We start from the raw sequence: 13,515 nt of genomic DNA, 5'->3' as shown, positions 1-13,515 counted from the left end.
GATTGGCTTGACCCTGGATATATAGGGCCGATGGCAAGAGATTGAAATGACATCGAAGCAGAAGGGGAATAGAAAAGGACAATGGACGAAAATTCCTCATTGGTTGCCTAGGCCATAAACCCTTGTTTTCCTGTTCCGCCCGATTAATATTGAGCATTATTGCAGCACCTTGTGGAGAGAATATGTATGGCCCCAAACTTTAGGATGTGACAAGGGGTATTTTTTGGGAGTCCTACGCTAGAGAGAATAGATACACTTTTGCTATTGGAATGCGGAAGGGATCTATTTTACATTTGTCATCTGTCACCTAGTAGTTAACTTTATCAACTGTCAAAGTAGGCTTGGCTCGATGTTCTTTCCTTTTCCTTTTTCTTTCACTTTTTCCCCTGAAAATAAACTGCTGACGGTTGAAACGGTGTCATCGCTCGCATTGGAACCTTGATATCGTATACGTAATGCTAAGAAAACCAGGGGAGACAGTGCTAAGAATGTGATGGAGACCTCTCAAACTTAGTAGAGTACGGAGTGGTTTTCAGAGTCCAGTGATACCAAAAACCATGCAATAGTACCACGTGTCCTCTAACATGGTGGTGCGATATCAGGGAAGGCTTCAGTTCCCGGTCGCCTTGGATCGGTTATTGCAAATTCGGGAAGTTTATATCGAAAAGCAAAAAATAAATTAAATTAATGAAGCACGAGTTAGCTGCTTGGAATTGTGTAATCTCTGTTCTCAGGGCTTCATGAGGAATACTACTTAAATTACGAAGGGTTACCATTCAAGAATACAGATTAGATTTTTGATCTCAACCTGCAGGTGTATCATATTCGACTACAGATTACGAATAAATTCAAGACAGCTAGGAGCATAGGAGGCTTCGCGAGGAAATGGAAGGAAGATAAAGGGGTAAAGCAATCTTAGAATTTCTAGCCGACAACGTCTCCACACTTTCTCGTGATAATAGTGATATGCCCCTCTTCATGAGACTGGTGACTTATAACCGCGGTCAATAATGAACACCCAAGACTCATACTATTGAATGGCCAGGGAGTACGATCCTGGCGGACAATGTGTCAGGCTCGGTTTTGCCCAAGTTAGTTGCAGCACAAAACCTCTGGCTTTCTAGCACCGGACTCGATCGGAGGAAGTGGGCCCTGAAGAGAACATTTCCGTACTGTTCTAATAGCGCAGCATAGCCTGTTCACTAGTGGGATTCTATGACAGGTTGAACTTAAGTACGGAGAAGGGAGCACCTACATACGCATGGTCGGAGTAGGCTGTCAGATAAGTGGAGTTGCTGACGGTTAGACAAAGAACAAAAAGGACGGTATTTTTACCTGGAGTGCTGCCACTCTTGCATAACCATGCATCTGTATGGGGCTTTTGTGAATTCAATACTGCCCTACCGAGTCATTGAGCATATTTACGTTTCTATCCTATGAATCCTGAGATTATTTAATTGGTGTGGAAATTGTCGCAGTCCATATTGGGATTCCTATTGATCTTTCCCTTCGGTCCAATGGATGAATTAACTTTAGTTATTTGGCTTTGTGTGACTTATATAAACAGCCTTCCCAGATTGGTTAGCGCCCTACTGTTTCTCGGGAGATTCACTATTCCCAAAATAGCCATATTGTCCTCTGGCAGGCCAGTCCCGATATGGTTTTAGTGTTCCCCGTGATCCTAAGTTGAGAGGCCTCAGGCTCCGTGCAAAGCCCCCTCCAACGTTGGTTGACACGCTCTGTCGGTTGTCGGCCTGCCATCAGTGCTGTCGCAACCTTCCCTACGCTCGCTTTTTCTGGTTAACTGGACCGTGCACTGGTCATTTGCTGTGGTATTCGCTCAGTGAACCGGTCAGGGTTCTATTTGGTTCACTGGGAGACGGAGCTCGGTTCGCTCCTGTGATATCCGAGCGATTCAAACAGTCATCCTACATATCCAGCTCCTCGTATTCAACAAGTCGACAGGATGGGATTTGGTGATTTCGACTCGATCTGCTCCAAGGCAGCACTACCACTGTGCTCCTTGGTGGGCCCGGCATCCCCGATATCAGGCGATACTGGCATTATCCCCAACTGCTATGCCCGCAATATCGAATTAGCAAACACGATCATTTTTGAGGGAGCAGCTTCTTTCTTGCACATCATTGCGCTGGCGATGACAGTAATTATGATTCTGCATATCAGGTCCAAGTTCACCGCTGTCGGTACGTCACCCCTGAGGACAATCCTCCTGAATCCCCCAAAGAGACAAAACAAAAGTTAACCATTGACTTCTTGTGCAGGCCGCAAAGAAATCATTACGTTCTTTTATATCTACATGCTTCTGACTATGTGTTCTTTGGTTATCGATGCCGGTGTTGTGCCTCCGAGAAGCGGCCCTTTCCCATACTTCGTCGCTGTTCAAAACGGATTGGCCTCTGCGCTGTGTACCTCTTTGCTCGTCAACGGCTTCGTCGGTTTCCAGCTCTACGAGGATGGAACCGCCCTGTCGGTCTGGCTCATCCGGTTAACATCTGTAGCGATGTTCGCCGTTTCGTTCGTTGTATCTCTTTTGACTTTCAAGTCCTGGGGGGGTCTCAGCCCCACCAACACCATCGGCCTGTTCGTGGTCCTGTACATCCTAAACGCGATCTGCATCGCGGTATACCTCGTCATGCAGTTACTGTTGGTCATGAATACTCTCGAGGACCGCTGGCCCCTGGGTCACATTGCTTTCGGTCTTCTCGTCTTCATCTGTGGTCAGGTGCTTCTTTATGCATTCGGTGACACTATCTGCGACAATGTCCAGCATTACTTGGATGGTCTGTTCTTTGCCACTTTTTGCAATCTTTTGGCCGTCATGATGGTTTACAAAGTATGTCCTTCATCACTTCTCTTTCTCCCAACCAACATGTCTAATTGCTCTTCAGTTCTGGGATTACATCACCAAAGAAGACCTCGAGTTCTCCGTAGGCATCAAGCCCAATACTTGGGAAGTCAAGGAACTGCTGCCCGAGGAAGAACGCCGTGCAACCTACCAGGATGCGAATTCGGAGTACGCCGGTAGTGTCTACCACCACCACAACCACCACCGGGCATCTACCTTCAACGCCCAAAATTACCAATAAGGGCTTATTCCACCATTCAGTGACGTGCTCATGACAAATGTACTTGTTATTATACTAGCTAGCTAGCCTTTTTTTTTTTCTCTCTTTTTTTCCTTCGAATTCCTATGGGTAATATAATATGTATTTTGGTGGTTGTCATTTATTTAGTCGATGTTAAATATACTCTCAATCTGCCCCAGCGTGCATGTACGACGCTTTTAGTCTTGCATGAGTTTTTTGGGAGGAAGGGTGGTCTCTAGGTTTCTCCCCCATTTTTCTTTCCGTCAGTCACATTGTCATCGGTCATCCGGTTTTGTGGAGTTCTTATTGTGATAAATGTTTCACATTACATTGTGTATTCGCATTGTGGTTATTAGTTATATCTAGATTGGTGTTAGGCATTATGCTGAAGGATCAATGTAAAGCTGCCTTACAAAATTTCCTGTCACTGTCTTATGTTGCATACTCCAATCGCTATTCTAGTCGTGGGGAAGGGAAAAGAGGGGAAGAGAAAAGCAGACTAGATCTAAATCTAACACTAAGTACTCCATCGTAAATGTCAGGGAGGAAAAGGATTCCGAAATTACTTTTCCCATCTAGCCGGACGAGTCAAGAATCCGACGGCATTCAGACCACATCTTTACAGGGGAAAGTGTCCGGACAATGCATGCAGGTCCTAGCGCTTTAATTTAGTGACCAAGGGCCAAAACCCTTGTGATGTCGGACAATCCGTCCAGCAAACGGTCCAACGCCGAATTTCCACCCCTCACGGCTAATCTGAGGTGATCGGGCCCTTCCTGGCCGTCAAGCCACACGCTAGATATACCACCCCTACTGATCCTACTCCGTAGAGATGTAACCTCGGAATACGTGGAACGATTGACAGGCATTCTGAGAGAGAGGTGCATCGACCGCGCCAACGGGGGCGCATTAGCTCAAGGCTAAAGGGAGTGCTGGGGGGTGGGGGAGGAACAGTAAACCGAAGAACTATTTTTCAATATGTATCCCCCTCAAAAGGTCTGTAGATTTTGTACGAGATGTGGCCGAATAAAGAGATTTTCAATCCACAACGACGACGTCATCTCCGTCCATAAATCTGCTATCAGCGGCAGATGGAGACTTGCCGTCGTCGGTCCGCGGCATTTCCATGACCATTTCCTCTACCGGACTTGTAGTAGCGCTGCTGTACCAGGCCTTGTCGATCGATTTGACAAGGGCCTTGCATGTATCATTGGCAAGTTCATCAAAGGCAGGGTTGTCTTTCGGTGAAAACATAGTAACGTGTGCCTTAACCTCATCTCCGGCCTTATCATTCGAGGCTCGGACCCATGTCAGTCCCGCCGCCGGGAAGATCTTCATGTCCTGTCCTTCAATTTCGGGTGGAAGGGTGCAGAAGGTGCGATGTTTGGATCGAATAATCTTCTGGCTGAATGACATATTCGCTTGGTCAGGGTTCTCTATCAACGACGTTGCACCCTGGCCCAAGCACGTAAAGAAGTTTATACAGCCAATCCCTCGCTCCTCGTGCACCTTGGACAAGAGGCCAAGGCGCTGGCGCAACTCTGAAGGATGTACTAGACACCCAACAAATGCAATATGAGAGGACACCCAGCCCCATCCGTCTGTAAGACGCTCTCGTTGAGAATACATTGCGGCTGCCCCTCCTGCAGCTACCGCGCCTGCAGCCCCTGCAAACATGGCATATCGACCCCAACGCTGCCAGGATGGTGTCGCTGCAGCGTCGGTAGAGGAATTGTTGCTAGCCGACTGAGAGGACGAAGCTTCCCTGGCCTCCCTCTGTTGGCCCACACCTGTGCCAGATGAAGAATTTCCCCCTCCAATGCCGAACAACCCCGCTACTTCCGAGAGCGTATTGTATGCTGATGTTGCACTTCTGTAGTGCCCTTCGGCACCATACGACACGACCCCCGGGGCGATGCCCAGAAATGGAGTGTCGAAAGCCAGCACTCCTTGAATGTGAGGGAACATGAAAGAGCCGGGTTCTATGGTATGCGAGTTATCTGCAGTGCCTGAATGCAGCAGGTCCGCTGTATGCGAAGGCTTTGGAGGGATCGGTTGTTCAGAAGCAAGTAGGAGAAGCGTTTCTGCAGCAACAATGCCCCCCATGGAGTGACCGACTAAGAAAACGTGGACTGAGGGGTCAACTGTCGGTGATGCGGTTCGGTTCGCAACTTCCAGATCAATGACCTGGTTCTGCAGCCTATCCAAGTTTGAAATATTAGCATTTTTGATCGACTAGTCAGAAAGAGAGCCTCCTGCTCTATAAGAAGCCAGCCCCGAAACGTACCATTCGCGGAACATGCACACAGAATCTTTAAGGTTCCCCCGAGTCTCGTACTTGGGGTATACCACCATTGCAACCTTCACGGAGGGAAGGGCGCGGCTGACCAGTGCACACAAGTACTCTGGGAAGTTACCAAATGTATCATTGTCACCCTAAATATTTATTGATAAGAGTTAGCTTTGATGACATTGGCGGCGGGAGACTGCTCCTTCCATGGTTTCGATGTTGACAGAAGGGCCACGTAATAGAAGGCAAAGGAGGGGAGATGAACCTTAAAGCCATGGATGAAACAAATAAGAAGCGTCTTTTTCATCTTGCAGAGCCAAGTCAATATAGATACATTTCGCGAGGACCCGATCGACTTGGGAGAGAGCGAAAGCTGGGCGAGGTGTTTGGTCCCAATCCAGTAATGGTTACGTCATCCACACGTGATGACTTCCTGGCATGTAACTGTACTGTACTGAGACAAATCAGGGATTAATATTATAGAGGTATAAACAAGGGTACTATTCAGGCATGGTGAGTGAATGGAGCTACAGAGGACCGTGGCTTGTTGATCTGTTGACTCCAATTCTGCACGGGGAGCCCTAGGGCTGAGGCGTGGACAGATCGACGAGCTAAGCAGGGCGAGATAATTTATTAAAGGCGATAGATGTTCTCGAATGATATCCTCATTCATATTAGTCAATATGGACATAGTCGTCGGTTGCAGCTGAACTGTCGTAGGATTCTACTTCGCAGAACCACATGCTACTCGGTACTTCGTGCATACCCCGAAATATTGCTAAGCATAAGAGTATACAGGCATTACATAAACAATGAGCTATTTACGACATAGATAAATGCACAGCCAACAGTCTATGTATGTACTCCTTGCAGAGCTAATTTCATGGTTGGTGATCTCATCTAATCAACTTTATATCCTCGGCATCTCCGGTCTCCACATCCATCGGCCCAACTTTACCGAGAGTGGACATATACCTCCTGTAGAGCAACAACAAGCTCCTTGTCTAATATAGATTTGAATAAATTTCCTTAACAATCTATCTATATCGATTCCCTCAGAGCAAGGCTACATCACAATGCCTGGTGAAATCTACAACATTGTAAAGCTGGTGCCTCAGCCGGGCAAATTCGACCAGGTATATTAACCAGTTTCGACCCAATATATCCGCAGAATAGCAGAGCTGAGCCCAATTCCAGGTTGTCGAAGCCTTCAAGACACTGGTCCAATACATCGAAGGCGAAGAGCCTAACACGCAGATTTACTTTGCCGTGCAACCAAACAACTCCAAGGAGCTTGTTTTTGTCGAGAAGTAAGCATCTGCACATGGCCTGGAGAGGCGATGCAGTAGCTGATGAATACACCACAGGTACAAGGATCAAGATAGTCTGAAGGCCCATGTTTCGTCTGTGGCTTTCAAGCAGTTCTCCAAGACAATCGGGGGCTCTCTAGCTGCGCCACCGGAGATCAAGACTGCTGGGTTGATTGGTGGCTTTGATGGTAGATCGAAACTGTAGTTCACATATCTACACATACACACTCTCCTTGGATGCAGTTCTTTCTTAGAATCACGGGCTGTATCAGTAATATATACTTAGGGTGTTGATATAACTATTGTAAATTTATGTGTATATTATATATCACAAGTGTATGGATAGAGTACATCCTCTATCCTCTATTGTCTAATAATTGACCGTCCCTATAGCATCATAGCTTCCCCCGGTGCTCTTGCTTCGAAAACTTTAACAAACTGTCCTGATAACTCGTCGCCAGCAACTGTCCATCCGGACTCCACAGCCAACTTTCATGGATTGCCCTGTTCTCCCCAGATCGCGGAGTCCAGCCCTCCTGGATGAACCATTTCTTCGGTAACTCCCCCTCGTCTGCTGCAGCATCCCAATCGATCATTCTTAACGCATCGCCGTGCTGATGGATAACAACCGTTAGAGTCAAACTCGCCATTGCGTCCCAGTCGGAGTGTCCCAGGGAGCGCGGAATCAACAGCAGAGAATTCTTGTCGCTGGAGTACATATGTGCACAGGCATAGAGGTTATCATATTCTGCGGATTCCTCCCTCTTCTTCAGCTCCTCCTTGTTGATAGTCACTTCTGGTTCCTCGGGTGACCCCTTAAGACGGTACAGTGTGAGCTGACGGTATTTCTCAGGACTCTGCTTCACCTCTTCTGTGAGATTGTACCCCTGCATATCGACTTTTCGCACATCCAGGCCAGGAAACTCAGTATCGACGACTTCTCCCGATTCTAATAGTGAGATCCAGAAGTCCGCATCTACACCGGGACTGATAGGTTGCTCCTCCGGGCGTTTCGCAGCGAGAATGGACTTGAACCGCTCCTGCGCAGATACCGGCTGATGACCAATCGTCTCCTGCCTCTCGTCGCGTTTGAATGAACACAGACAGGAGAAGCAGATGTTACCGCCCTGTCGCACATCGACGGCTCGCGCACAGTACATCCGGCCGTCGCGGAGATGGCGCACCGTGTACACGTATGGAACGTCCAGCCGACCGGGTATGATGAATGTACCCGTCATATCCTGGATGAGAGTCAGTCAATTCTATAGCTCTTATTCTGTTCTGTTCTAATTGTTCAAACCCACATGGATCAAAAACCCTTTCTCGACTGTCTTCGACGCAGCATACGCTGACTGTGCAAAGACATGTCCTCCAAATGCTACCTCGCGCTCGCCCGGTGGGTGAGGACCAGAAATCGATTGGAATCGCTCAACTTTTTCAGGCTCGTTTGATGTATTGTTCTTTGAATTTGTAGGGCTGTCGAGTCGTTTCAGGGCCATCAGCCCGGCAAAGTCCTGTGAGATAAGCAGATTTCCGTCCCGTTTGGGTGCCATATTAAATCAAGAAATAGGGGGAAGTCTTGGAGAGTATCGAGAGTGGATGCGATACTGTACTTAAAGGAGTCTCTAGTTTGGATTATTATCATATGGGCTGTGTGATTAAGCACATAGTTGATAGTTAACTAACTCACCCCAGCTCAGTTTAGGCGGTATTGATGGTAGCCGACAAGCCTCGGTTCATGTGGAGTCCTTCGTTTCTGATGGAATATGCCAACCCCAAGCAGGCTGAGGCGCAATTTGCATGCTAGCACAGGTTGACCAGTCCCTCCACGGTCTGGTCGCTCATCGTACATGTTATCCTGTGGCAGATTCTGTCCAAACCGTCGATGCTGCCGATACATGTACAATGCGCATTCAGAGCGGCAGAACAGCTCTTGTGAGCCATGATACAAACTGACCTTCTAGCACCGAGCTCAATTTCGTAGTCCATGTAGAGAACTAACAGAAAGGCGTACCGATCGAGAGTCCGGTAGCCTTCTGACGCAGGACAGACAGTTGAGTACCGGTTAGGAAAACTGACCTCCGGATAACGAAGACTGAGGATCAAGCCAAAACAAAAGTTCAATATATAAATATGTGCGCCTGCGATGCTGGTATGATAGTACAGAATGACAGTTCCCCTTTCCCAAAGAATACACTGAATAATATTTTGTCCACGCTCAAAAAGTCAAATCCAACCTCTACCAGAATTCGACCACAACTCTCCCAAAGTCGTCATCAGCCCATAGCCCTTGTCAACACCATGCTTAAATCGATTCACTGATGTTCCGGGTTTTGTTCCACTCGATCTTGCCCTCCACATCCTTGATCTCTTCCAGTTTGTCGCCCACCTTCACCACCGAGAACCGAATCATCCGGGGATCAAGGCCGAGCGTTCTTCGCACCGACATTTGTACCGGTCCGGAAGCATCGAAGCGCATGATAAAGTGGTGCCCTTCGGTGTACCGGGCTTGATGTTTCGTAGTCGGCTTGGGCAGTTTGAATGTACCCCAGTTGTTGTATCCACGGATCACACCGCCTGACCGGAGGACCTGGAGACCAGCATTACGGGCGATGCTGTACCTTGTCAGTTTTTATCCATCTCTCATCGTCTTGTCATGGTTAAGAATTCGACCATGAATCAGGGCGTAAATGGAGCGATTGATCAATCGCCAGGATGCCTAGATACATACTCTCGGACCTCGTGGAGACTGCCCGGACGGACCTGAAAGAACTTAGCACATTCGCACAGAACAGAGAACGGATTACCAAATTCACACACAATCGCAATCAATTCGTACAACATAGGGACAGAAGTGGGTATGGAACTGGGGTCGAGGAAAGAACAACACGAATGGGATGGGGAGGATGAGATTTTCCCGAATGGACTTAGATGGCTTATCGGCGCGCGGTCTTGGCACTCGCTATCATGCAATTCGCTAGCGCGGGTCCGTTCGTTCATTATCCATTCCATCTTCTACTCCGTACTGCCGACCTATTTCTTTCTTTCTTTCTCTCCCTTCCTACACTTCATTTCATTCCAATTCCCTTTTACTTCCTTTTCTCCCATCCCATTTTTGTCATCATGTCTGCCGTCGCCCGCTCCGTCCGCCCCTTCGCCTCGCGCGTGCTCTCTCAAAAGCTCCCTCTTCCCGCTGCCCGCAGGGTTTCGCCCGCCGTGGGTTTCCCGCGGGGAAGTGCCAGGAGCTTCTCGCAGAGCCCATTCTGTAGGAATTCCCTCAACTCTCGGTTCGGAAGGGCATTGAAGTCTTTCCCAGGCTCTCCTAATGCTAATTGCCTTGTTTCAATGTTCTAGGGGAGGTTAAGAAGTACACTGAAACCCATGAATGGATCGAGTTGGCCGCCGACGGTAAAACTGGTGAGTTTTACTTCCTTGTATTTTTTTATCTTGACATAAAGAAGAAGAAGAAAACATCAATCGCACTCTAACTGATGAGTCAACCCCCAACAGCCAAGATCGGTATCACAGAGTACGCCGCCAAGTCCTTAGGTGACGTCGTCTACGTCGAACTGCCCCAGGAGGATCTGGAGGTCAGCGCCGAAGAGCCCGTCGGCGCCGTCGAGTCGGTGAAGTCCGCCTCCGACGTCCTCTCCCCGGTGTCCGGGAAGGTTGTGAAGGGCAACGCTGTCCTTGAGGACAAGGCCAACATGATCAACAAGAGCCCCGAGGCTGACGGCTGGATTGCCCAGATCGAGGTCAACGATGCTGCGGAGCTGGATGGCTTGTTGGATGCCGAGGCTTACAAGGCGACCATCGATGAATAAATGTTCCTGGCGGAGACACGGTGAGAGCATGAGTAGCACGAATTTATTGAAATAGAGCGGCGCTAAAGGGCCTGCCTTCTTTTTGTTTTTGGATACGCTGGGTTGATGTCTTTTTAATCCTGTTTATTTGCTCTGAGGAATGGGGTAATTTTTTTTTTTTTTTATCTGTGGAAAAATGCTAGACTTGCGTTACGCCGTTAATGGCCAGGCCTTCTGTTCAACAGGGAAGGCCCTCAATTATACATACAATGACATGATCAGTTACTGGTTCGTGTCTGAGTATCACTCTCGATGTATGATGTAATATGGGTTATTGAGGTAAATACTTTCAGCCAGGTTCTTGGACGGAATCGTCCTCACTTTTAAACGGCCAATAATCATCGTGATAAATCTTACAATCTAGCATAGCATGTACATCAGGCTATAATTCGTATATGGTGCCCAGTGAATCAAACACTTCCGATCTATACAGGAGGTATGGACTCTCGACAGATAGGGCATTGCAGCCTTAGCCTCATCCAGCTCTCCAGACAAGTACTGTGGAAGATATGTCGGCAGGGGGTCACCATGTATGCTCGGCGACTGAGGATGTTGGCAGCCCCGTCTGCCACGCTATTGCTTCCCGCAGCCCCCGGAGCCGGCAGGAGGGGTACTTCGATGTCCTGCATGCAAATGGCACAGTCGAAAATCGCTTTCTTTTTATCTTTTGGTCGCTGCTTGTCATGATCTTTGCTATCGCTGGGAGAGTCCCTCTCGTCGGCTCGTAAAGCCCCAACCGGTAAGACTCCGCCGGATTCCAAGTCCTCTCCGGATTCAGAAGCATCGCGCATAACAGGATGATAGTCGTACGCAGGGGGTGCCCAGCCCCGAGGAACAAAGAAACGCGGACCGAGAAAGTCCTGGCTGGCCAAGACCCAGACTTGTATCCACACCCATCCAGCCAGAGCAAGAGCAGCCGTGGTGTCCGGCCGAACAAACAACACGTTGCCCGGCACGGTCAAGAAATACATAAATGGGAACAGTCGAAGGAAGCTCTGACAGACCACAAACTCCCATCGCAGGGCCTTGCGGCAGTTGCGCATGGCATTGCGATAAATCTGGGGGGTCCAGAATGATAGGTAAATAAATCCAAGAGTTCGGGCGTATAGCTTTCCAAGTCGATTTGGCCAAAGGAACGACCAAATGGAGATAATGAGCATCACGAACAAAATGAAATAGAACCGTGCGTACATGGCTCCGACGTCACTGCGGGTTTCCCGCGCAGTAGGTGTCGCACCGCGGGTTGGAGGCGTATCCTCTTCGTCGTCAGGAGGGTCCTGATCTGGCGTCAGAATAACTGGCGTTGCACCTATGTCCTCAATGCGTCCTGCCGTGACAGGGGGCGGTAAACTCCCGGGGCGTCCATTCGCCTGGGGAATTGACCGACGATCTTGCTCTCTCCGTTCGGGGGCCTGGACAGCCCAGATCTCCATCATGAATTTCATTCCGATGTAACTGACCGAGAGGAAAGTGAGGAACGATGCAGTAGTCATTACTAGGAACGATACTGCCGGGTACAGCTCTAGAAGAATGAAGACGAGCACAAACGCATCGCCGAATGCCATCAGAGCAATCGTAAAGAAGCTGATGCGACTCCTGGTAGAGGGTGTAGAAGCTTCCTTGACCTGCCGCAAGAGGAGCGCAATCTGCGCGACCGAGACGCCAGCCAGTATAAAAATTATGCGCGAAGAATATTTACCAAATTCCTCTAACTTTGGCCCTGAAAGGTACAGTGCTTCAGTGGGAGGGTAATCCGGCGCCCCCTTGGTCTCGAGGATGTACCCGCAGTCGGGAGAGAACACTACGGCCGACATGACCATAGGTGGAGGGGATGGGATGGGGGCTCCCATGGGAAATCTGAGCTCCTGCTCTATCTGTTCAATGACTAGTCTATCCGCAAGGTAGTCGTGAACGGCAACAGGATGCTGCTGCAGGTAGACGATGTGCTCGCATTTTGGTGCAGGGAATTCCACCTGCTCAGTGCCTACTAGCGAGGACCAAGGGAAGAGAGTACGGGGCCGGTTGTGTCTTTCGGATAGGGTATCGCTGAGTGACTTAACGAGTAGCTTGTGAGCGAGGTCGTAAGAGTCGGAAGAGAGCGTCAAATGCGGCAATGAAAACAAGCCACCAAATTTTTCACTTGTCGTAGTCAAAATAATGCCTCCTGTTTCCGGGAAGTGCACCCCAAATAAGGACAGGTACCAGGTATTCCCCCAGAAATCACCACTTTCCACCGCTAATGACGCCCGCATCTCTCGTACATGGCCAGAGCGAAGGCGAAGCTCCTCACCACCTCCCTCCCGTAGGTCTAGATAGAAAGTCCCACTCTGTCCGGTAACATTGTGACTAAATTCATGTGTAAAGTATTCATTTTCTAATGCAATAGCCGTCGTATTGAGTGGGAGGTGCAGCGTATTCTGCTTACGGCGCACCCAGTCCCCTCGCAGTTTGCCTGTCGAATTGCGATAAACGGGCAGTAGCAGCTGTGACAGATTCAGGGTGGGAGGCGCGTTTGAGTCCTGGAGCTTTGGGTCTAGGAGGCCCCTCGGAGGCTCCAGTCCCGCATTCGAAATGGCGGTCTGCAGTTGATAACGGGCCCTATCCTGGACATCTATGAGGAGGTCCCAGGCATAACTATCATTCTTCCTTACTCCACGGAAGGGAAGCCATTGGTCAGCTTGCGGGTCAAAGTCCCCGTACTTGGACTCATTCAGCAAGCCCAGGGCATCGCGTTCCCTTGCAAGCTCCCGCTGGTGTTCTCGATCCTGAATAATCAGGGGCGGATGAGATTGGGAGCTAAGGAGAAGATAGAATATGACCAGGAGGAAGAAGAAGGAACCACGGTGATCCATCGATGCCAAGATAGTGTAGGCATCGGAATTTGGGGGCCTCCTAAGAATAACACCGGCTAAGTTGCGAGTCGCATTGCCATTCGAGGTTGAATC

The 13,515-nt window shown here is 49.1% G+C and overlaps 7 protein-coding genes across 7 annotated transcripts; 3 read left to right on the top strand and 4 right to left on the bottom strand.

The window, feature by feature from the left end:
* Positions 1-1,966: 1,966 nt before the first annotated feature.
* Positions 1,967-3,107, top strand: CHS7 (chitin synthase export chaperone; the record flags this gene model as incomplete). The annotated part of the gene is made up of 3 exons (XM_033565509.1): positions 1,967-2,204; positions 2,283-2,854; positions 2,910-3,107. The coding sequence occupies 3 exons, from the start codon at positions 1,967-1,969 to the stop codon at positions 3,105-3,107; spliced, it is 1,008 nt and encodes a 335-aa protein (XP_033431266.1).
* Positions 3,108-4,145: 1,038 nt separating this feature from the next.
* Positions 4,146-5,462, bottom strand: ATNIH1004_000803 (uncharacterized protein; the record flags this gene model as incomplete). The annotated part of the gene is made up of 2 exons (XM_033565508.1): positions 4,146-5,307; positions 5,395-5,462. The coding sequence occupies 2 exons, from the start codon at positions 5,460-5,462 to the stop codon at positions 4,146-4,148; spliced, it is 1,230 nt and encodes a 409-aa protein (XP_033431265.1).
* Positions 5,463-6,473: 1,011 nt separating this feature from the next.
* On the top strand, positions 6,474-6,912 carry ATNIH1004_000802 (putative quinol monooxygenase; the record flags this gene model as incomplete). Its single annotated transcript, XM_033565507.1, has 3 exons — positions 6,474-6,533; positions 6,595-6,707; positions 6,765-6,912. 3 exons carry the CDS (start codon positions 6,474-6,476, stop codon positions 6,910-6,912), a joined length of 321 nt encoding a protein of 106 aa, XP_033431264.1.
* Positions 6,913-7,102: 190 nt separating this feature from the next.
* ATNIH1004_000801 (acyl-CoA thioesterase) lies at positions 7,103-8,260 on the bottom strand (the record flags this gene model as incomplete). The annotated part of the gene is made up of 2 exons (XM_033565506.1): positions 7,103-7,948; positions 8,012-8,260. The coding sequence occupies 2 exons, from the start codon at positions 8,258-8,260 to the stop codon at positions 7,103-7,105; spliced, it is 1,095 nt and encodes a 364-aa protein (XP_033431263.1).
* A 752-nt stretch (positions 8,261-9,012) lies between these two features.
* ATNIH1004_000800 (mitochondrial 37S ribosomal protein bS6m) lies at positions 9,013-9,551 on the bottom strand (the record flags this gene model as incomplete). The annotated part of the gene is made up of 2 exons (XM_033565505.1): positions 9,013-9,322; positions 9,439-9,551. The coding sequence occupies 2 exons, from the start codon at positions 9,549-9,551 to the stop codon at positions 9,013-9,015; spliced, it is 423 nt and encodes a 140-aa protein (XP_033431262.1).
* A 279-nt stretch (positions 9,552-9,830) lies between these two features.
* On the top strand, positions 9,831-10,531 carry GCV3 (glycine decarboxylase subunit H; the record flags this gene model as incomplete). Its single annotated transcript, XM_033565504.1, has 3 exons — positions 9,831-9,972; positions 10,062-10,124; positions 10,218-10,531. 3 exons carry the CDS (start codon positions 9,831-9,833, stop codon positions 10,529-10,531), a joined length of 519 nt encoding a protein of 172 aa, XP_033431261.1.
* Positions 10,532-10,995: 464 nt separating this feature from the next.
* dscA (ubiquitin-protein ligase dscA) lies at positions 10,996-13,422 on the bottom strand (the record flags this gene model as incomplete). Its single annotated transcript, XM_033565503.1, has 1 exon — positions 10,996-13,422. One exon carries the CDS (start codon positions 13,420-13,422, stop codon positions 10,996-10,998), a length of 2,427 nt encoding a protein of 808 aa, XP_033431260.1.
* Positions 13,423-13,515: the final 93 nt, after the last annotated feature.

Source organism: Aspergillus tanneri (assembly GCF_003426965.1).
Source record: "Aspergillus tanneri strain NIH1004 chromosome Unknown AapTan_2_pilon_pilon_pilon, whole genome shotgun sequence".
Taxonomy (NCBI): Eukaryota; Fungi; Ascomycota; class Eurotiomycetes; order Eurotiales; family Aspergillaceae; genus Aspergillus; species Aspergillus tanneri.
The sequence above is the reverse complement of the archived record's forward strand: the minus strand, read 5'-3'. Positions and strand labels throughout refer to the sequence as shown.